Raw genomic sequence first — 24658 nt, 5'->3', positions numbered from 1 at the left:
AATTTTATATGTATTTACTTCGTAATAAAATTCTTACGCGATTTTTAATTTTATAGCACTTTGTGCATTAACGTAAGCATGCGAAGGAAAAACTATGCTATTAAAACTCATACGTTTTTAATTTTTTACTTGTTTTATTGTAATGAACGTCAAAGTAGATTGACCTGGGTAACACAGATGCATCAACATGAACTTTGGCCTTTCTTCAGGTGGAAACATCAATGAATTGGAAGCGAGATGTAGGTGGACGTAGGAGGACAGATATTTTCGTTCTTCATTTGTTCGCAGCATCCGAGAGAAGTTGTGATTGAGGCTGTTCGAGCCTCGAGCCAGCACGACGTATGAACGCAGGAAATGTTTTTTGTACGTACGCAGTGATGTTGCGAGCAAGGTGTAGGTGTGTGACTCGTGGAGCGTGAGAAGTACGTAAGTTTCGTTTCAGAATTTTATAATTAACAGTTATTAAACTGCCTAGATTGAGATATGATTGAATAACGTATAATTTATATCTGTCACTTCTACATTAAATTCTTGTTTAACCATATGGATGTAAAATTTATGAACAAGATCTTCGAAATAATAATCAACAAATGATCTGACATTGAAACAAAGTTGATTACTAAGAAAGAAGTGTGTTTTGGAGCGTAATTTAGCAGAGTAATGGCTGCAGGTGATTTTTATTGATAACGTAATTTATGTGTCTGAATGTGCCTTGCATTTTTGTAATAATGGGGGGCGTAACCATTTTCTAATCGAAGAAAAATTGGAGGTGAATGACCTGCATCATTAAAGTTATTCCTTTCTTATTAAGTGATAGTGTTACGTAATTTTTTTCTTTATACTAGTCGGTTAGTCAAATACTTAAGTATTTTCTGTTGTGAAGAAAATAGGCAGGAAACTACTTTATAGATCAGAAGGTGTGATTTTAATAATTTGCGAATCAAATTTCGTGAAAATGCAACAGTTCTATGTAGAAATATTTTTGTGATCGTAAATGTGGTATAAACGCTTCTGTTTTTATGATAATGAACTTCATAACAAGTGAAAGTTTGATCATAAAAAGAGAAATTGCGTATAGGAAATGCTTTACAAATAAATTAAATTGGATAATGTTTTTGTTTTAGTGCTATTCCGTATTGACATTTATTGAATATAACCTTTAGAACATTCGTTTTGTTGCTACATATTGAACATATTGGAAATTGTGCTACTTAATTCACGTACAAAGGTATAGTAGAAAATTACATCGACTTATCATTTCAAAACTCAATTATTGAATTATTATTTTTGTAAATTTTTATGGCAAAAGTTCCGATTATTCATGTGGAGCAAGGGTATATTGATTCAAAACTTTTTAAGTATTAAAAAAAATGCTTTCAAATATCTTGTATATAGTTATGTTAGTTAATATATGCTTACGGTTTCAGAGCTAAGATTAGATACGTGCAGGTTTACTTTTGGAACACCACCCGAAATAACTGTTGAAAAAATATAATTCTTTCACAGATTTCTTTCTTATTGTCTCCTAAATGATTTGCGCTGGTGCGACATGAAAATATCTCATTTGGCATAGATAAAATGCGAGGGGGACCATCAGTAGTAATTGTTGAAAATTTACAATTCTTTTATAATCTGCGTATAAATACAGCATCCGGATGTATGGCATAAAAGCTACAGTGCAAAGAAAACACAAGCTAACCAATGGTATGTGGCCACTAAAAGGCACAAATGCTATCTAACCGAATTAACGCAGCACGAAGCTGAGGACCGAGCAGCAGCAAGGGGGTGTCCGAAGGGAGCGGGCGCGGCAGTGACGGTGGGTATATGCGTACGCGAGGGTAGTGAAAATAAGTGGGTTTTGGCAATGATATGAGTTTCAATGGCACTTGTCATTGTTTCATACTAGTAGCACTCCATTTCACCTGTAAATTTTCGAAAATGTGGTGTGCCAGAAGTAAGCAAGCATCGGATGATTTTGAATATTTGTCGTTTTAGTTGTATTATTCTTACGTTTAATTCATTGGATGATTGTCTTCGGAACTTATCTTTTTTTGCTGCTGCAGGTTGATGAAATATTGTTCCTTGGCTCAAGATGCCCCTTCCTAGACTACTGCGACGAGCCACAAGTCTAATATTAGGCTGTCCCGCGGAAGATTCAGCTCCCCCGTTTCATGATGGAGAAGTAGTATTTTGTAAGTATTGTTACTTTCTACTTAGTTGACAAGTAAAAGTTTGAAAAATAATAAAGACTATTGTAACAATATTAGTATAAAAGATAACAACGCACTTAAAAGGTAGTTTGAGCATTGATAAAGTTTCGCAGCCAGTTTGTGCTTCTGTACCTAAGCATTCTGTTCTACGAGCGTAGTTGAAAGACTTGTTGGTTAGATAAAAGTTTGGTAATCGTGCAGATAAGCGTCGTCAATTACAATCTATAATTTGAAACCTGTCACTTAGTCTGTGGCTATTTCAGAATGCGTTTTCGAAGCATTATTTCCTAGAGCGAACACGACCAAGGTGGCTATTTGGTAACTTTACTTTTGCCAGAGTTATAAATCATACTGTGAGCCAGTCAGGATTTCTAGGTCTATAATAACAGAGTTCCAGTGCTCTGCACAAAGCATCTTTAAAGCAGGTGTTTCTTGTTAAAATCCCCTTGCCTGGCAACACGTATTTCCTTTTTTTCCCTTCCTTTTGACATCTTTTAAACAGCAGGCGGTCTATTGTTTAGAAACGCACCAAATACGCTCGAGCTGACGTTTTCTCTGCGTTTTTATTGCTTTTGCGTTTGTTATTAGCCATCCACATTTAAATACATGGTCAGCGTATTCCAAGCGTACGCATGGGCAATAAAAACGCGTTGCGATCGCTTCAAATAGCCGCCCTGTTACTGCTAGATACCAATTAGGAAACTCGCGTTAGCAGTGGAAATTGTTACAAGTGGCATCATTTGGGAAGGGCAGGAGGCAAGTGCTCCTCCTGAATTTAGAAATATTTTCAATAGGTTGTATGCTAATAAAACGTTTTCAAACTAGGAGGAGGAGGAGGAGTGCGTGAGAAATTGCCCACCGCAAATGATGTGGCTCAACTGGACGTTACTTAAAGTTACGATTTTCGTTGGTAACAGTTTCGTCATTAGTAAGTTTCGATAGTTTTTGGCCCTCAAATTGTAGATTTTAGTTGACAACGATTATCTGCAGAATTACCGAGAGCTTAGTATTGTTTTTAATGTGGAGCAATTTGTAACAAAGTTTATTGAAAATGTAACGTAATAATTAACGCACAGCTTGTTATTGTTGTTTCTGACAACGGTTTAAGGGGCACGGTGGAACTAATTTACAGTGATAATTAGAAGACAATATTTTGCGATTAAGTTACCTATGTAAACTTCTTTCTTTCTGTTTTTATTGCCAATTATTCTTTTACTAAATGGCGTTTCTATATTTGTAGGTAAAAATAATGTCTGCGTACATCCCCCGACACTTTTGCGACAAGACTGCGAAGTGGTACATCACCCAGGCTACCTTAGTGTATATTGTCATAGAACGGCGAATAGTAAACCTACGCTTATGCTCAGTTGGATCCCAAATTCCACGCTATGTAGGAGCCCTTGGACCATTGAGAAGAGAAATCATTATAAAAGGTACAGTGAAATTAGGAAATAAATGATCAGGGTTCATTGGAGTAATACATATTACGAAGTATAATCGTGGTTTTTGCTAAGAACTGAAAAATTTACCATTAAATGAGTCCACAAACCAATAGAGAAGTTTCGTGGATGCTGATGACAACGAGACATCGAAACGTGAACGATTAAATTAACACTTGTAGCTAATCCTAATCCCGCGTGAGTCAGATCTGTCCTCGGTTGTGTGGAAAACTTATTCGGTCTTCTACCTAAAAGAAAACGTTATTTGCTTAAGATCTAACGATGAACTAATGATCTTGCTAAGCCACGCTATAGGATACATATTCTAAATTAAAATTAAGTAGCTATTAACCTTGTATCTCAAAAAAATATTATATTTGTTAAATTATTTTAACTCCTTTGGAGTTTTCTTCATTATTTTCCCGCTGCAATACTGATTGTATTGATCCGCATTCGTGAACCACTAAAATTAAGAAAATGAAGAAAAGGCCGTTGTGGATAAGATTTACGATTTAATCCCTTTATAATTCAAAAGTTAAGGGATTAGATTTCTGAGCTGTCTGTATCTATGGCCATTTAGTCCGTCACGTATATGAGGCATGACGTCCCTCGGCGAGCACACTATCCGATGAAAGGGAAGAAAGGAAGTGTCGTGGGATCATTACGTTAGGTACCATTCCGACATTTGCTTGGTGTGAATGAGGGAAACCCATTAAAAACTTTACTCAAGATGGCTAGCCTGAAAAAGCTGTTACACATCTTTCGACCGAGTGTCCCCACCGGGAATCGAACTCCGGACCGCTCGCATCAAAGGCGAGAGCGTTAGCGACTACGCCACACGAGGCCACATAATTAAAAAAATGGAAGCCCTAAAGTGCAGAAATGTGAAGTACTATAAACTATACAAAACTTATGCGGTTTCTCTTCGTTTTCTTAAATTTGGTGGTTTAAGAACGTTCCCATGTGGATCAACATTTAACAATAAGCATTGCAGCAGGAAAATGCCGAAGAAAACTCTAGAGAAGGTTGAAATGATCTCTCTATATAAAATAAGTCCTTACTGACTGATTGATCAACGTCCAGGCTAAGCCATTTAAGCTAGAAACTTGAAATTTGGACAAGGAATAGGATTTGTGATGTATGCTTCCACTAAGGAAGGATTTTTAGAAATTTGACGGGGAAGGGAGAGGGGTGGAAGTTATTAACTTAAAATGTCCATATCTCAAAAATTGTTGAGTTAGACATGAAATTTATATTTTTCATTTAAAATAATTAAATACGTATTTCAGCGTTCTTCAGTGTTTGAGATATAATATGCAGAATTGTTCAAGGACACTAATCCCAAACATTATTTCTTTAATGACATTATTATTAATATAACTAGAATATCGGTACTTTGTACCGTGAATTCCTGGATTACTGCAAAATATGCGTTGATGTGATTAATAAATTTCAGGCACATCGTAACTTTAAATAGTATTTCAATTGTTTATTGCATAGACGACATTTCTTTGTGGCTCATCAAACATAGATGACCACTTGGAGATCACTATTAATTCGGATAATCAATTTTAAGTAATAATAACAGCGCAGCCTCAATGGATTACCGCTTCTCGTGAATCAGGCAGTACTGGATCAGGTCACAGAGTTCGGTCTCATCAGATGGCTTTGCAATTGCGCCGTCCACTCAGCATGGTGAGGATAATTGGAGAGCTTATTGAAAAAAAATAGTGAAATCCGGTGTAGAAAGTTAGCATTGACAGCGAGAGAAGCTGATGCGCTGACCTTACATCAGCCCAGAAGCATGAGTGCCATAAACCAGCTGGTAGGCCTTGACTCCCCCCCCCCCCCCGTACGGAGTTCAGTGTTTAAAGAGTTATTTTCCACGTAGCAAGAAGGAAAACCCCTTTCTGCGAACCAACTGACTTCGTGATGTAGACTAAAAATCGTCATTGTCTCCCTTAACATCTGTGAATAATGTGGAACTAACTCTATGGCTTATAGAGCCCGGAGGTTCTCAATGCCGCGTTCAGAAAAGCTTTCCATTGACATCTGTCCAGGCCCAACTGGATTCAGTTTCTCTTTGTAATCCTATTCATGCGAGATCCATTTTAACATTATCCTCCCATCTGCGCCTAAGTCTTCCTAATAGTCGCTCTCCGATTGGATTTCCAGTTGAAATTTTGAAAGCATTCCTATTTTCTTCAATTCTGGCTACATGCTCTGCCCACCTGTGCCTCTTAGGCTTGATGACCCTAACAATATTTGGTAAACGGCATAATTTATGCAGTTCCTCATGGGTCCGAATATTCGCCTCAGTAATTTAATCTCAAATACTTTCACTGTGTGTTCTTCATTTAGAGTAGGCGACCATGTTCCGCAACCATACAGCACAACAGGCTTGATTATCGTTTTATACGTTTTAAGCTTCAAATTCCTCGACAGAGTTCGCAACAACAAAAGATTTTGAACTGAATAATAACATGAATTCTCTGCTTTAAGTCGACATTGAATTTCTTCGTGAATATGGTTTTGGTCTGTTTATTTTATTCTAGCTATTTGAAAGTATTTTCTTTGGAAAGTATTATTTGATATTTTGACATATCCATAATTTACAGTATTACGATCTCGCCGAACTTCCATGTATTTAGTTTTCTCTGCATTTACTTCTAAACCCATGTCTCTGCAAGCGTTTAATAAAAGTTCTACATTTCTTTCTGTTGTTCTCCTGTCATCCTCTATTAAATTTAGATGATCAGCATACGTTATAACCTGGTGAATACCATTCAACTCTAGGTCCTGCTTGCTATCTGATTTTCCTTCTAGGGTTAAATAATATTGGTATAAACGTGGAACATTAAATTAAAAACAATAATTATAATAATAATTCAATTCTCGCTTTTATTGCCTGTAGGCTAGAGCTGTCAAATAATAAACCAAGTAATGATGATGGATGAATTAGTGTAATTAAGATATTGGGAAGAAGTAAACAACCCGCGAGTAAACCCACGAACAAGTTTCAACCACAACTTACGATCGTTTGACGAGGTAACTGGGTATATCCACATTTTTGCACTTCAGAGCACGATAAACCTATACTTGGACGGCCTAGTGTCTGTATTACAGAACAGTGGTTCAATATTGTTATTCATATCACAAATGTTAGAAATAACCAATTTTATATCACGCCACTTCCTCTGTAGGCGCAAATTCAATGATAGAGTGAAAAATTGCTATACATATTTATCATTGTATTCCCATCTACAGAGGAATTGTTGTGACATAAAATCTGTTATGTCTTCCATTCATGACTGTGTACGCACCTCTCTATTATTTACAAATCAATCTCCGCAGAACAAGGCATAGAAAAGATATAAATGTCTCAGACAGAAAACGATAAGATGCTCTTTGATATTTGTTTTCTCTGGCTGAAATGCGCCGAAGGACGTTTGAGGATTGTCGCTTTCAACACAAAGATATTCTGCAGAATTGTTAAGACTACTATATTAGTGGACTTATTTGTCGTGGTCTCCATTATATTCACTGTATTGAAATTAATTTCAAAGTTTTACCGAGCTTATTTAGTAGAGATTCTATATTAAAGAGCCTTTAAAATAAATAGCGTCTTTTTCGAAAACTGATACTATAAATGATAAGCGGCTGAAGAAAATTGATAATATTCAAGTTATTAACATTCAAAGCTAGAAGTTCGTATATTATTTTGTTTAAGGTTAAAGATGATAGGGATTCTTAATTTTTAAAAAATAAAATGCATACACTGAAAATGATTATCTGTTTTTTTTTTTTTTTTTTTTAAATTATTCTTGTAGTTAATTGCTTTTTTCTTTTACTTTCTTTTAGCGATGATCAGAGTGATTCGTTGAGCTTATCATCGAGAATGTCAAACTTGGAAAATGTTAGTGAGCATCCTTCATCGACAGATACTGAAGGAGAAATATCTCCCAACAGGGATTCCACGGTAGGTCTTGCTCTAAATTTGGGAAAAAAATAATCGATGTACATGCTTTTGTCAGTTTGCATTCCACATTCCTTGAATTTTTTTTCGTCTATTTTTCATCCGTTTGTTTCAGCTTATTGAGCGTAACAGTGGGACGTACTACTATGTCTTTCATTTCATTTGAAAATACAAAGCTCATTTGGGCATTTAAGTAGATCTAGCTGCTAATTATTAATTGACGTGATGGAATGCATATCTACTAACTGTAAATGAAAATTCTCGTACCTTAACACAGTTTTGAAGCACTTCACAATTTTTCCTGGGCTTGGTTCGGTGTTTCTATTTACAGATTTTTATTTTACACAGCACGTACTTCGTGGATGTTTAAATGTCAGAAGTAATTACAATATCAACACTTTTCTCAGTTTTCTGAGTCCTTCATTGTTTAAGATTAAGAAGTAAGTATAGTTCAAGATCATCTATTGAGTGTTTTTCTGTTGGTGATTCACAAAGAAATGAAATGAAATCTTTGAGTTTTACGTCCCACGGATATGCCGGTTAGGCTAAAGGAGACGGTGATTATGAGAAATGCATGAAATGGTGGAATGAAGAAAGTGGGAGGAAACGGGAGAACCCCGAGAAAACCCACGAGCACGGTGTTTGTCCACCACAAAATCCACACGGCGCGAGCTGGGATCAAACCAGGGACCCCAAGCACCGGAGGTGAACGCTCTACCACTGAGCCACCGCTCCCCCGTGATTCACAAAGAAATACATACAAAGAATATTTCATTATTCACAAAATCGGAAGAGAAGAAAATTTTACGGTGAAACTTTAAATTCATCTCATTACTTTTAAGCTCAGAATAGACAAACAAAGAATTTCATGGAGTTCCTTCATAACTAAGCGGTTAGCGTACGCGCCTTTAAGCGTGGGAGGCTCGGGTTCCATTTCCGGCAGGAGCTCATGTGGTTCGGATGCCACGTTAATCAGTAGGTTCCGTCTTGTGTAAAAGGGACGTTAAACTCAAAATCAACTCAACTCAAAGAATTTCGTACATAGTTTCCTGTGTATTCCAACACTTTTTACATGCACCGAGGAAGACGTAAGGAGTGCTTCAAAACTGCATTATATTTTATGTCATTGGGTGTTTTTATTTATAGTTAGGTCTAGCTACTAATCAAATTTTGGATTTGTCAAGGTATTTGAGAGAGAGCACACTGGTTGAATGTCACTATGGATGTAGTGACATTGTACTTTTAGTTTTTACGTATAGTTACATCTATTAACATTAAATCCTAATTTTGAAAAAGGATTTAAAGTTTTTGAATATTAAAACGGAAACAAATTCTTCGAGGTGGTTATTTACAAGAAAGTCCTAGGGATTAAGTAATGTAAGATAGTCTTGCTAAATTTTTCTTTCCTAGTGGGAGTTACTATTATAAGTCAGAATGTTTTAGGAGCCACTCTGCTCTTTCCCATTTCTACAATGTATATGTATACCACGCTATAGTTGAGAATTTACAAGTTTGGAAATTATATATACGATGTACCAATATAAAAAAATATAAGTTTAGTGCTATTAACATGTGCTCTCTCTTTCTTTCTTTCTTTCTTTATATATATATATATATATATATATGTGTGTGTGTGTGTGTGTGGTGATAAGGTTTCCATTTCTTGTATAATACGCTGTTATGTATAATAATAAGAAAATAAAGCAATACCTTAGCACGTTTGGATTTTATTAAAAGACTTCTTATTTTGATATTTTGAAAATCAGTGGCATCTTTGTCCAGTCCAACACCACCTTTGAAGTTGTAAACTGCGTTGTCAAATTTTCATATTCTGTTTGTAAATTTTTTCATAAACAAGTAATGAATTTAACTCTACTTGAAAACCGTTAGAAGTACTAGAACTGACAATGCACTGCAATATACGTTGACAAAAGCACTGTTGAAAATACACAAACTCATACATTCATTATAACCTGTGCTTCTTCTTCAAACCGTCCTAATGATTCTGAATTGTCGGTCATTGTATCTGTTAGAATTTTGATAAGAATGAAAAATTTCTTTAAAATTCTACGTCTGGTGTGGGGAAAAAATGTTTGTAAGTACTCACTCAGAGAGAAAGAGAGAGGGGGATGGAGCAGCGGGGGAGAGTGAACATATGCAATTACCAGTATCTTAAATTTTTGAACTACTGTTAATTCAAATGTCCTTAATTATATATTGGTACATAAAACACTTGCATATATAATTTGTGAACTTCTTATCTATACTGTATGATACAGTGTGCTTAAATTTTATATTTCGTGTCTGTTTATGACCTAATGTCTAATTTTAAAACCAAAGGAATAGGCATTAATGACCACTTATGGTCCACGAACAACCATTTGAGAAAGTCTGTGGTAAAACATTTGTTGTATAATTGCTTAGTAATGTTTCTTTCTTTTTTTCTTTTTTTTTTTTTTTTTTTTTTGAAAAAAAAAAAGAGCTTTGTTTCGATACTAAAAGGAGTAATTTTGTATTTGAAATTAATTTATCTGAGTATGCAAAAGTAATAAAATTACCTGAATTCCTGTTTGTTACCGAAATCTGGGTAGTAAGCGAAAAGTACATAAGTTTAGATGCATCTTCCTATTTACATACAAAGACAGAAGAAATACAAAAGATTTACATTGAATTTAATTCTTAATCAAAATTGTTGCAAAATTTAGAATTGAAATAAGAAAAACCTGTTAAGGAGGAAGACTTCCATGCATAATAAACTTCTTGTTAATGTTTTTCGCATAACAGGTAAAAATAAAGGAGTAACTTACAATATGAAGGATGAGCAGGTTGATACTGAGTTGACCATGATTACTACTTCAAACCACTTAAGAATGAAGAGATCCAAGACAATTTGATCGTTTACGAAGTCTGAATCCAGTCTGACGCTTTGTTTATTTTTGGTCAGTTTATAGATCTTCCAGTTTTAGCTTTTCACCTGTATGTTTACTTGTTGTATGTCAATTATTTTGATGTTTTCCACTTTCGCTTTCTATTTTCACTTCCTTAAAAGTGAACTTGCTTATTTTTCTGAAAACCATTTCTTTTGCATTATATTTACAATAATCTAAAATTTTTAATATGCATATATTTAACTAAATTATATTACAGTAATAAAGCGCAAAGGAAACATGATCAGAGTCTCTATAATACTTACCTTGTCAGTACAATTCGGTTTCCAAATATTTTTCTGTTTAGAAGTAGAGGAAAGTAATTAGAGGAGAAAGAAAGGCATGGTGATTAGTTGTTTATTAATTATTCGCTAGTCTTCACGCAAGGTTTTAATTATTATTGTGTATCTATGTCCTACTCAAATCATAGACTTCAATTCCTAGGTCAATAGGCCATAGTAAGTGTTAGGTCCCTACCAGTGCAATGATCAGATATTTCTGTGTTACATCAAAATAACCTAACACAAATTGCTATTCTGTTCAGTTTAAGCCGTTTTTTTTTTTTTTTTTTTTCATTCATTTTTTCCCTTCCTCTTCCGTAGAGTAACCCCAATGCACGAGATGGTTTCGAAGGTTCCGTCTGGAGACCCCGGACGCCATCTTATCCGAACAGAAGAATCTCAGTGGACAGCTGTGACTCGTTGTCGTCGAGGTGCGGAGAGTGGGGGGAGAGACGTTTCACGTGTGATAGCCTAATCAGGACTAGAGACTCTGTACATAATCTAGAAGAATCCAGTAGTGGAGTGTACAATAGTGAATCTGGTTCCAGTTTTCTAGCGGACCTTCGGATGCTCAATTCTAAGCTCAACAGTCTTAATTTCTCGGATAGTGCTTCCATTCCTCGCACCGATAGCCCTGTCGACTGGAGGGGGGCGGATACCCCCCGTCAGGGGAGTCTCAGCCGATCGGAGTCGATGACGTCAACGCATAGCCTCATTCTCAATGCATCTACTTCGTTCGAAAAGCCTGATTGTGGAGGTATGGCTACCAATAGCTTTTAATTTCATAATAATAGAATATAAGGAACACATTTTATATTATCCAGATTACTAACTTAATCCACAGTTTGGAACCACAATATATGATTAATTTGTGTTACATTTTATAAGTTTCTTACATCATCTGGTGAGAAGCACTTAAGGAGCATGCTCGAAATATTGATAATCGTTTGAAGACTATTGGTTGTCAGAGTAGTAATCTGAATAATATATATTCTTTTTAGACTTCAACCCACAGTTCCTCGTTTGTAGCACTTAGCCTGATATTCAAGACATGATTTTTTTCTACAGAGTGTCCACAAGATCCTGTTCTGTCAACTTTGATCTGTTATAACTTGGGAATGAAGCGTGTGAGATGAATGAGAATTACGAAAGAGAAAATATGATTTTTGGAGATATTTTCTTGATGGATTGAGATTGGTCTGTGTGTAAAGATTAACATAAGTGGAGTGAGAATCGCGTGAAGCGAGAAACAAAAGTGACGAAATCCTCTTCTCACCATTTCTAAAATTTACATTTTTTATTTATTTATTTATTTATTTTTTTTTTTAAGGCCTGGTATATGCTATATTATCAAAACACGCCGATATTCTGTGTTCACATGTGCGGGTTAATAGTTATATAACAATTTCATGTCAGCCTCACAACCAAGTTTTCAGAAAATTTCTTTCCTATTAGTAAAATGTAAGTACCAAACTCCACCATATGATGATTAGTGGATGTCTACATATCAGGAAATAAAAGTCATACACTTTTGTACTAAACTATCCCTCTCTTCCATATCACACTGCTGCGAGCGGTGATGATGTTTAGAAAGAAATGTAAACAAAATGCCAGTACTCATCACCAAAAAAAAAAAAAAAAAAAAATCTTCTAAGTTAAGTAGCGCTTTCAGAAGATCATTCTCCAGTCTTCAGCTTGAATCCAATTCCAAGAGGATTCAAAACATGGAGGGGAATGTAGATAGGTAAAAAATCCTAAAAGGATTGAAAGATGTCTTCTGTCAAATTTAAACACATGCAAATGGTCACTATATATACAGGGTGTTTGAAAACAACACCGACAATGTTTGAGAGGTGATTTCTGATACCAAGATAAGACAAACAATATAGACCAACCTTGGTGCAGAAATCTCATTTTGGAGTTATAAGCTGCCGAAGACGTCAAGAAATGAACTTTTAAATATCCATAGCTCCAAAAACTATGGGACCTAGTAGTCGGGTCGAGACTTCTCATAGGAACTAATATGTGCGCTATCCAAAAATACATGTTTTAGAATCCTAAGGTGCTCACGCAACAATTTTTTATAGAGGAGTTTGGCTACGGGCATATAATTTGAAGTACTCATCAACTACCTCTATAAAAATTGTTGCAGAAGTACCGCAGGATTCTGAAATATGAATATTTGGATAGAGCACATACTAGTTCCTAAGTGAGGTCTTGACCTGACTACGGTAAGTCCGATAGCTTCGGGGCTATGGACCTTTAAAGTTCATTTTTTCATGTTTCCGGCCTATAACTTCGAAAGGAAGCATTTGTACACCCAGGTTAATCTATACTTTTTGTCTTATCTTGGTGTCAGTAATCATTTACCAAACGTTGTCGGTGTTGTTTTGAAACATCTTATATATATAGTGACGAGTGAGTGACCATTTGCATGTGTTTATTTTTGACAGAAGACTTGTGCTCTACATCTTTTAATCCTTTTAGCATTTTTTACCTATCCACATTCCCCTGTATCCTCCACCTCTATCCAAGGGCGGACCTAACGACCATTGGTGGTCCACGGACCATAGTGTGAGAAACGTTGATGTTGTTGGTACGAACGAGGTTAAAGTTTTGCATAATTCAAATAATAATAATATCGATAAAAATAGTGATGGAGGAACTTCCGGAAATTGGACAAAGAATTGGAACACAATTTTACAATAACTGAGTATTATTTTTAATGGAATTTAAAAATCAAGAAAAGTAATAGAAGAATACGTTTGTAAGATTTGGTACCAGTTGTTAATCTTGTGATAAGTAGATAAGAAATTATTTTACCTAATGTAAGTGTTTGATATTAATGCGGACTAAATTTTCGTTTGTTTGTGCTGGAAATTTATGCGAAAGTTATTTCTTTTTCTTTTTTTTTTAAATTTTCAAACATCAGGTAAAAGGAATTAGGATACTTCTTTACATTACTATTCAAAATCTACCTATAAGATTATAACCAATCCCAACCAAGGCTCCTCAAGATTTTTCTTGCCGAGCAATCGAAAACTTAGCCTACATTAATAGCTATAACAGTTGTATTATATAAGTTGTCGCAGAAAAAAAAATATCTTGCATTGTATTATTCCGTATGTGACGTAACTTCTTATTTTGTCTCTTATTATTTAATTATTGTTTAGGAGAAATGCCTGCTTGGATGAGTTCTCCCGAACTGCTTGCATTGCAACATAATCTGTCGTTTCCTGAAAGCTCAGGAACTTCCCCGCTGGTAAGAAGAGAGCACCGCTGTAGACGTTTTTCAGTTGATCTTAGTAAGTACTTCGTAGCATGCCATTAATTGTTCTCTTAATTTACGATGGTCTAAGGTGTATACAGTTACTCGTAGTTTCCTCCGCGTCTTCAAACATTAACAGTGAAACAACCACGAGAGTTATTCACATTAAGAGTTGCAGAGAGTTTCTTCTAATTTGCATTAACGAAGAGCTACATGAAGTAGTGGTAGATTTAGCCATTAGAGGGCAGGCAACAATAAGAACAATGAAAAGCGGTGCATCAGTTACTGGTGAAAAGAAGGCTTACTGCTTCTCCTAATCCTCTGTGACGGTACAGCGGCAGTTTCATTCTAGATATCACTAAAGCACTTACAGATAAAACAATTTGTGTATGTTAAAGAAGTTCCAGGAAATTGGTAGCCTATACGATCGACCGTCACATGTTGGAACGTGTGTAGTAAGAACTTTAATACAAGATTGACGTCTGCCGAGTTACCGGGGTCCTCATATCGAGCACTTGTAACGTTTTATATTTATATATTTGCCGTGTCTATCATAGTTGTTTTAAATGATCGAAACCCCACAAGAAACTGCAAATAAGAGTAAAGACATACCGAAGAGACCTCATGATCGAAATCGAGGTTTAAGTCTCGGTCACAACCTCGATGTTTAGGTCTAGATTGATGAAGAGCGCACATAGCAAGGAATCGCACCCTCGCTGTAAGTCCTCAGTTTGAGGAGAAACATTACTGTGACGCGTGTGAAATTATTGCATAGAAATTACTACAAAACCATATTTTGAAATTGAAAAGACCAAACAGTTTATAAATAGGGATGGACTCGAGACGAGACATTGGGGGCCGCGGAGGCTCAGTGGTAGAGCGTTCACCTCTGGTGCTAGGGGTCTCGGGTTCGATGCCAGCCCCCGCCAAGTGAACTTTGTGGTGGACAAACACCGTGTGCGTGGGTTTTCTCGGGGTTCTCCCGTTTCCTCCCACTTCCTTCATTCCACCGTTTCATTCATTACTCATCATCACCGTCTCCTTTAGCCTAACTGGCATAACCGTGGGACGTAAAAGTCAAAGATTTCATTTCATTTTTCGAGACGAGACATGCTAAGGTCTCGTCTCTTGTTTCACAAAAATATTTGAGTCTCTTGTCCATCTTTATCAATAAATCAAAGACTTTTACATTTTTTTCAGTTTTCTGTGAAGAGATGCCCTCTTTCAGCACTCAGGCGAGAAATTATTTCCCAGTAAAATTTAAAAATTAGAATAAATAAATAAGTAAATAAATAAAATAAAATCGGTTTATCTTCAGGTTTCGAGATGGAGGGGGTATTGACTTCAATAAATGAAGTTTTGTCACTGCAATTCCATTGTTCAACGTTTCCTTCCTGTGGATACGTGCCTGTCTTTACAGGTATTTCTTTACCTTATATCAGTAACGAATTTAGAAGAAATCCTTTTTTATTAAACTCAGAATGGGGGGGGGGGAGTTTTTAAGCATAGATATGGTTAACACGATGATGCAAATAAATAACAAAATTTTACAAGCCCAAGAGAAGCTACTAGCCCACATCCCACAATTACCTTTGATGTGATATTAAATACTCGCCCACACCGATGAACCACTCGGTTATTTGCATCCCTGGATTGACAGTAGCTTCTTTTTTTCTTTAGAAATTCCACAATTTACAGACTTCAACCCGAGAGCCCCCTCCCTGTAACAGTCACTGCCTTATATAATAATAATAAGCTACAGTACAATTCTCAAATAAATATGAATAACTTATCTGACATTCCCATTTCAGTTGCTTCTTTCTTCCGTTCTCTATTTAAAATGTGCCTATTATGATGTTGTTTGTGCCTGTTATCCCGTATTGCTGGAACATCCCTTATTAGTTCTATTAATATGTCTTTCATAATCAAATTTATTAGTGCAGGAAAACCTCTCAAGCATAGACATACACAATCCTCTGCAGACGAAATTCTAAACAAAGGAAGACTTGATTCCGTGCAGCGCTTCAGTGAGAACCAATGAGAACGCGAGCCACAGTGATGCTTCCGCTGAACATTGATGTAAAAACAAACTCTGTTGTTTATCATCGCGACCCGACCTCTAGGTCGCGATGTAACGTACATCTTTGGCATGCGTTTACCCATTTGAATCCATGTGTTTGTGCCAGTATCGGGGTAGCGACCGCGACGTAAACCTCGACCTCGATCGCGAGGTCTCTTCGGTATGTTTTTACTCTAACTGTGTTTACATCTAGGTGTAGTGTCGTGAGTTATCAGGATATAAAGATAACTAACTCACTGTACGACCTATGAAATCCGCACATTTATTACCGCTTTTACAAAAGCTCTCTATTGACTTCTGGCCGTAGCTAACTAACTTCTACTTTGTATTCCTGTTTCTGCGAGATCTATCTTAATATTGTCCTCCTAACTGCGCCTAGGTCTTCCTAATGGTCGTTTCCCGATTTGGATTCCAGTTACGACTTTGAAAGCGTTCCTATTTCTTCCATTCTGCTACATGACCTCCACCTGAGCCTCCTAGACTTGATGACCATAACAATGTTTGGTAAAGGGTATAAATTTTGCAGTTCTTTATTATGGAGTTTGTACCACTCCTCATTCCCGTTCCTCTTGGGTCCGAATATCCACCTCAGAATTTTATTCAAAGATACTTTCAGTCTGCGTTCTTCCCTCAGAGTAAGCAACCATGTTTCGCAACCATACAGCACAACAGGTATAATCATTTTGTGTATTTTAAACTTCAAATTCCTCGACAGTTGTTAAATCACGTTACCCAGGTGGCATATAGACAGTCTTGTATGTAATCCCAGACGAAAAAGTCTCATATGGTTAGATCAAGTGACCGTGGAGGCCAGAAAAGAAGAATCCGAGTCGTTTTGTGAAATGCGTGCAATTCATAAACCAGGAAGTTCTTCGTTTAGATAACCACAGGCGTCTGAGTGACAATGTGGCGAAGTTCAGTTGTGTTGGCAAATGAAGTCTTCAATATACTGTATTTCCGTAATTGATACATTAGCCACTTTTGCAATATTTCCAGGATAGTTTGTTCCGTTACGATAAGTGTCTGGTTGATTTTGGAATTAAAACGGTGCAAAATATATTCTTTACTGTTAAACGAGAAAAAGTAGTAATAACGAGAAATAAATAAAATTAAAATGAAATTCGTAGTTTTACATTTCACGTTTTTGACCTGTAGGTTAATGACAGTGAGTGATTTGAAGCAATTGATGGAATAAAGAAACAGCAGAAGCCCAGGAAAACTCAGACACGATGTTGTTCACCACAGTCACTTGGCCTGGATCGCCCCACGGCTCTCTGGCACCAGAGGCGAGCGCAATAGCCCTGAGCTACCGTAACCTTTACCATTAGATGTGGAAGGTTAATTTTCCAAATCCATACATTGTAGCTGTTCACTGTACTATAAACGATAAGTGGCCTCGCTAGAAACCAACTTATGAGTAAACCTGTCTTCCTGTAGCAGCTGTTGGAAATAGCGCAGATCTGAAAATGAACATTCTGATCCTGGGAACTCAGCACCTTCAACGACTGCAGAGGAGGTAATTTTGCAATATGGGTTCAGTGAGGCTGAGGCACCCTATTATCAGTGAGGTTTGCACGCACTAATCTCAATGAGGCATACGCTTCAACTCGGGCAAGCTGTCCTCAATGACATTTCAACTTCGGCTCATTAAGGTTTGAGGCTTGCTATCATCAGTGGGGCTTAGAGTCTGGCTCTTTATCCATTGATAGGGCTCGTACTCAAAACAGGCTCACGTTAAAGTATTAGCCCTGAGAGCCGACTTACAAGTTCTGGAATCTCTGATCCAAAGATGTTTTCGTAGAATACGCGTGATTTTTGACTGTGACATTTGAAACTTCGGGCTCGTCCGCATTGTAGACTTTTGAAGGCTCAAAGTAAATGATTCTCACATACGCTTGACGGTCTTATTCGACTGTTCTGGCCGGCCTGTTCGTTTTTACATATACAGTGTCAGTCAGTCTTGAATCTGGTGTGCCATGCACGAATAATTTTGTCTGTGGGTACTTCTGCTTGAAGTTTAGAATAGTCTGTTTTCTCTGTTAACTATGAATTCTCATTTTGCAGATAGCAAGATAAATAAAACTTGCTTCTCAGTAGTGAACGCAATGTTTTTTGTACGATTAGCTATTCTGTGACGGTAAAGTTTTGAACTTCACTGTGGCGTGTATTACGTATTAAACTTGAAGATATTCTCTGAACGATCGTAGTTTAGTTTCTGCTGTATCTTGTATAAATAACCTGAATTAAATTTTTAATAATAATTTAAGTTATGGTTAATAATAAGAATTTTAATAATATTTAATAATTGTAGCAATACTTTTCGTTTACAGGCCAAATGCGGTCGCTGCGTTTATTTTTTAGTAACCCCGAGAACACTTGTGGTCAGTTGGTCGTAGCATCGCGCGAGAGTCAGTACAAGATATTGCACTTCCACCGCGGAGGACTGGATCACCTTGCGAAGGTCCTTGAGGAATGGAATTTCCTCCTGCAGTCTCAACCAAGCACAGATGACGCTGTGCCGTACAAACATTTCATGGTGTGCAGGTAGGGATGCAGTAATGTAATATCGAACTAGCAATTAGTATGTTGCAATGAAGATATGTTGTAATCCCTAGGTTCTGCTATTAAATATTGATAATTTCATTACGCTTGGCTGTACAAATTGAAATATTGTTTTAGGTTTCGAACATCTCAAGCACGGGTTTGGGGGGGAAAAACTTGGTCACCGACATTTTCAATACTATTGAGTTGTTCTGCAAATATTACTAAAAATGACATCTAGTGTTGGAGACACAGAAATAAGCTGAAATTTCTTCTTCCGGGGTACTAAACTTGTATTTAGTTTGTGTTAGTACAATTCATGTACATCTTTCGTACAAGGCTGCCTATAATCTTTATTATAAATTAACTTGAAATGTTACAGTTTCGGAAGTATATCACTTCCTTCTTCAGACTACTACTCCAACTGAAATCATAAATAATATTACATCATTTGTTATCTCTACCAATCAGGAATCACTTTCCATTAAAATTCAATATATATGTCCATTGTTGTGACAATTTCAAATTCTTAACAAACATAATACATTGCTAACAAATCTTTATATTTCTTTTAATATATATTAACTAAATATATGTTAATGAAGAGTGGGAGGACATTTTGAAAAAAGAAGAAAGGTAGAATATAAGGACAATATAGGGTTAAATTTATTTATGTGTTTTTTTCAGTATTTAGGTAGTTAATTAGTATTCAATATTCAGGTAGGGGGGCGCGGTGGCTCAGTGGTAGAGCGTTCACCTCCGGTGCTTGGGGTCCCTGGTTCGATCCCACCTGGCGCCGTGTGGACTTTGTGGTGGACAAACATCGTGCTCGTGGGTTTTCTCGGGGTTCTCCCGTTTCCTCCCACTTTCTTCATTCCACCATTTCACTCATCAATCATCATCACCGTAACATTTCTAGTTAATTTATAATAAAGATTATAGGCAGCCTTGTAAGAAAGTTGTATTTAGTTTGTGTTTAAGATGGACACAAGGCCTTTTTATCATAATATCCGAATTGTACTAAATGTAAAATTTAGAAATTAACTGCCAGAAATTAAAGTACAACGCATCTGAATCTGGTGCAGGTGGTCAGATATCTTGAAAGAATTTTCTATTGTAATTCTGTATAATTTTCTAGTATAGAATACAATGTGGTATAATAGTTTTGTAATATAGTTTTTTCTTTCGTAATGTTTGACGAAGAACAGTCTTATACATAGGACGACTAGTATTTGCTTTATAATAAGCATATAACTATTAAAGCTAGTAGCCAGTGCACAAACTGTTGCTGATATAATTAACTCTGTTGAAAAAGCGTAAAAGCTTTTTTAGACCAGCCATCCTGAGAGAGGTTTTCCTAATTCACACCAGGCAAATACCGGGATGGTACCTAACACACAGGTCCCAGGCCTCCTTACCTTTCCTCAATAATCGCCGAAAGACGTCATCCCTAATTCATGAGGGCTAACATGGCCATAGATGCCGAAAGCCCAGAGATCTAGTTCATAATCCTAAACGTGATATAATTAAAAACTAAACGTAGTAAACTCGTTGTTTTAGGTTTAAACTATGTGCTTCACAAGTGTTTCAGAAATATTGAAGTCCTAGTAAACGCCGATAATTTCGAATATGGGCATTGATGAGTTACTCTTAACGAAGAACAACCACACTACATTCAAAATAATCGGCGTTTGTTAAGTCTTCAACATTCCTGAAACAATTACTCACAGATAGTATTGGATGCATACTAAGAAGGCACGACTCTAGCTTGATATTCATCTTTTATGGAGGTTCTAGGTAAGAACTTCTTCGTCTATTTAAATATTCCAGAGACACTTGTGAGGTAACTAGTTTAAATGTATAACACACTCGTAAATCATCACATAATTGAAGAATGTCTACATTTTGTAAGTAACTACTTTTTCACTGATACGTAAAAACAGATATCGAAGTGTGTGATAATTCCTTCAGTCTTTCATGTTCACAATGTTTCGCCTTCTTACAGAAGCAGTTCTAATAAAACAATAAATGAACACTATAGGTCAATAGCTAACATTAAACTAGAACTGTTCATAGTGAGCATGTCGACATGCTGTCGCTTTTTCATTTTTCATGTCAATGTCTTCCTTATGTAGCTAGCTGATAAAAAGTATTTTCTTTTCCTGTATCTCGAAATACTTCACTTTTTTAATAACAGAGCACTTATTTTAAGTAAAAAGATCCGTACATATTGAGACCTGTTATTGTTTGATAGCCGAAACAATTTCAGTGAACTCTTCGTCTTCCCACGATTTAGTCCATATACTAGTTGAACTTATCAGCTTGTACCATTGATGCGCATCAGCCCGAGTATATAGTTATTCTGCATTGTTAACATCTTAAATGCTTTTCCTGATTTTTTTCTCCTTGTTTTCTATTAAAATAATTAGTGGAGACTGACCCTAATTTTATTCTCAACCCAAGCGAGATTTTACAGTTAGTGCACTAGAATGAAAAAAATAAAAATAAAATAAAATAAAATAGATACAAATTAACACAGCAATCTGAACTTGAACTCAGATGAACAAGTTTTTGGACTTTCAAGTTGCTAATGACAATCCGTTCTTGCAATGAAGATATTGTCAAACAAATGAAAACTAATTTTGCACGAAGATCAGTGAACTGACCATTGTGGCAGTTCACTCGAACGTTTTGGCTCTCAAAAAGCAAGTGACTAATTATGTTCCCTGATTATTAAGATCACTTACACTTAAATACTCAAAACAACAATTTATATACACAGATAGTTAAATCATGGACAGATTTCTTTTGAATAACGAATTTTATTGAGTACTTATTTCATCCCATATTCACAACTTTTGGTTTAGAGACATTACCTCATTCATACAATTGAGTTGTACCTTGGCACTCGTAATTCCAGAACATACTGTAGGCAGTTTTTAAACTAGCCTTTTGCAGACGGGCGTTACATACGAGGGGTGTTCAATAATTATTGTCCCTGATGTAAAAGGAAATTTATTTTTCCACAGAGTCACCAAGTACAGAAATACGCTTCGTTCACCTATGTTCCAGAGCTGTCACACATTGTTAAAAAGGAAAGTTGGTCAGCGAGCCATTGTTCCACAACCGCATGATTGTCAGATTTCTTCCAGCGAATATTTTTTATCAGTTGGTAGGAAGGGACACTATCATCCAACACACTAATCATAGCAGCGTGGATCTTCATCCGTGTTAAGTCTTCCATCTGAAAGTATTTGATCACGGCACGCACTTCAGTTTCTCAGTTTTCACAATCCGGACACACTTGCTACCTGCAAAACACAGATAACACAACCAGTATCAATAGCATAGACCAGTACTTTGGCACACATACTTTTAAAACTTGATAGATTGGATTAGGATTTAGATTTCTGGGTTTTCGGCATCTATGGCCATGTTAGCCTGTCACGTATGAGGGATCACGTCCCTGGGCGAGCACACTATCCGAGAAAAGGGAAGGAAAGAAGCGGCCTGGGACCTGTATATTAGGAGCTTAACTCAGGAATCTCTGCCGCGATTGACGGCAACGAAGAATTAGAATCGCGGCAGAGATTCGTGAACCAAGCTCTATCATCCCGGCATTTGCCTGGTTTGAATGGGAAAACTCAGAAAAACTCACTCAGGATGGCTGGCGTAAATTAAAAAAAAAAAAAAAAAAAAAACTTTTACACTTTTTCTACCGAGTGTCCTCCACCGTAAAGCTTTATACAGTACAAGCACAGTATTTTCGCCCAAGTTCTTCTGTACCAGGAACAATAATTGTTCAATACTCCTCGTATAAATACACGGCGGATCGTTCCGTTGAGGACGGATGTGGTTTATGAACACAACATTTGGACGAAGATAACAGATGTAGTGTATAAGTCTCATTTGCATTTAATTTGTCAAATAAGTCATTCTGTGTATATAAAGATTTAAAAATTCAGTTTTTTTCCCCCGTCTGGAAGAAGACCAATTTTACAATAAATTAGCCGTTTCTAAAGGGTTAATGTTATTAGTTCTGTAAGAGAACAAAGAGTAGGATGAAAGAAACAGCTACAGCCATTGTATTTCTTTCAGACCTGAAGTAGGTAAGGATGAGCTCCACCCAGAGGAAGGACAGGTGCCTCCTGTAAATGATGACACATGGCGTAACCTACTCAATGAAGATGGGCAGATTGAAGATGACTTGACGCTACGGAAGGTTAGGACGACTTTTAAGAATTATAATTATTTCATTACAGACATATAGTGGCTAATGGCAATAACCTATACAGGGTATTTCAAAACAACACAGGCAACATTTGGAAGGTGATTCCTGACACCAAGATAAGACGAAAAGTATAAACCAACCTGGGTGCACAAATGCTTCCTTTCGAAGTTACAGGTGAGCTCCTCCGTGGCTAAGCGGTTAGCGTACGCGCCTTTGGCGTGGGAGACCCGGGTTCGATTCCCGGCGGGAGCTCATGTGGTTCGGATTCCACGTTAATCAGTAGGTCCACGTCTCATATAGCCTCGCTGCTGAAAGGGACGCTAAACTAAAATCAACTCAACTCGAAGTTACAGGCTGCCGAAAACATGTTATAGGCTGCCGAAAACATGAAAAAGAATGAACTTTAAACCTCCATAGCTCCAATACTATGGGAGCTACCATAGTCGGGTCAAGATTTTATTTAGGAACTAGTATGTACCCTATCCAAATATCCAGTTTCAGAATCCTGCGGTACTTCAGCAATAATTTTTTATAGAGGTAGTTGGTGAGTACTTCAAATTATATACCCGTAGACAAACTCCCTCTGTAAAAATTGTTGCGTGAGTACCTTAGGATTCTGAAACATGTATTCTTGAATAGGGCACATACTAGTTCCTAAATAAAATCTTGACCCGACTGCGGTAGCTCGCATAGTATTGGAGCTATGGAGGTTTAAAATTGATTTTTTTTTTCGTGTTTTCGACAGCTTATAACTCCGAAATGAATCATTTGTGCACCTAGGTTGACCTATACTTTTCGTCTTATCTTGATATCAGCAATCACCTCCCAAACGTTGTCAGCAATCACCTCCCAAATATTCTCTATAACATTTATTGAACCATGGCTCACGTGGGGGACGGAAAGTGGAAAATAGGCTGAGTTTATTTGTTATTTTGTTAGATTTGGTGTGGGAGACCCGGTTTCAATTCCCGGCGGATGATCATATGGTTCGGATTCCACACGTCTCATAGAGAGCCTTGCTGCTGAACGGGACGCTAAACTTAAATCCAGTCCACTCCAATTATTTTGTTGGAAATCGGCCATCACTGTTTTAAAGTGTTTTTGCGTATCATTATTTGTTTTTGTTGTCTTCTTATCCTTCTTCACGAAATATTTAATGTTCTTCCGTCTGGTCTAGTGGCTATTGCACGAACACCTTTGGTGCATGTGGTCCTGGGTTGAATTTCTGGTAGGAGAGTATTGAACTCATTACAGTGGTTCGAATTCCGCTGTAAACTGTAGGTCCACGTCTCGTATAGCCACAGTGCTGAAAAGGGACGCTAAACTTCAAGAAACCAAATATTGAATAGCTGCTTGATGTTTAAATTTTGTCATTTGAAAAGAAAATAACGAACATGTGTGCAGCACTTGAAATGCACGTCAAGAATTACCTACAGCCTTAGATTGTGTTTACTGAACCAGACAGTAATGCTAAGTTCTTGTGGCGGAAGATGGACAGAACAATAACAACTCACCCGAGTTGGTACTAGTACTGCTATCTGTAGGTGATTCCGAGAACCTTTCAAATACCCTTCATTAGAAGATAATTACTTCGGATTATTTGATTCACCATGGGGCATGAGGTAACAGACACTTATTGTTTTCTGTGTTTCTATTCTATTACATTCTGATGATAATCTCTACAATATACAACATGTTATTTTAG

General features: G+C 36.7%; 1 protein-coding gene across 5 annotated transcripts in view; it reads left to right on the top strand.

Annotated features, from left to right (window-relative positions):
• The first annotated feature begins 272 nt into the window (after nt 1–272).
• The window catches only part of TBC1D16 (TBC1 domain family member 16), a 52259-nt gene continuing 27873 nt past the window's right edge, over nt 273–24658 (top strand). Inside the window, exons 1-8 of one of the 5 annotated variants that reach the window (XM_081732168.1) lie at nt 273–422; nt 2064–2192; nt 3451–3643; nt 7511–7628; nt 11155–11590; nt 14007–14138; nt 18512–18725; nt 22821–22944. In XM_081732168.1, coding sequence (XP_081588294.1) covers nt 2093–2192; nt 3451–3643; nt 7511–7628; nt 11155–11590; nt 14007–14138; nt 18512–18725; nt 22821–22944 — 1317 coding nt within the window. In that variant the 5' untranslated portion in view covers nt 273–422; nt 2064–2092. Of the gene's footprint in view, nt 427–521; nt 671–750; nt 770–1209; nt 1229–2063; nt 2193–3450; nt 3644–7510; nt 7629–11154; nt 11591–14006; nt 14139–18511; nt 18726–22820; nt 22945–24658 lie in introns of those variants that run through there. The other 4 variants (XM_081732169.1, XM_081732171.1, XM_081732170.1 and 1 more) reach the window with 4 other exon arrangements.

Source organism: Thermobia domestica, chromosome 11 (assembly GCF_964235325.1).
Source record: "Thermobia domestica chromosome 11, izTheDome1.hap1.1, whole genome shotgun sequence".
In the NCBI taxonomy this organism is placed as follows: Eukaryota; Metazoa; Arthropoda; class Insecta; order Zygentoma; family Lepismatidae; genus Thermobia; species Thermobia domestica.
This window is presented reverse-complemented; position numbering and strand designations above follow the sequence as displayed.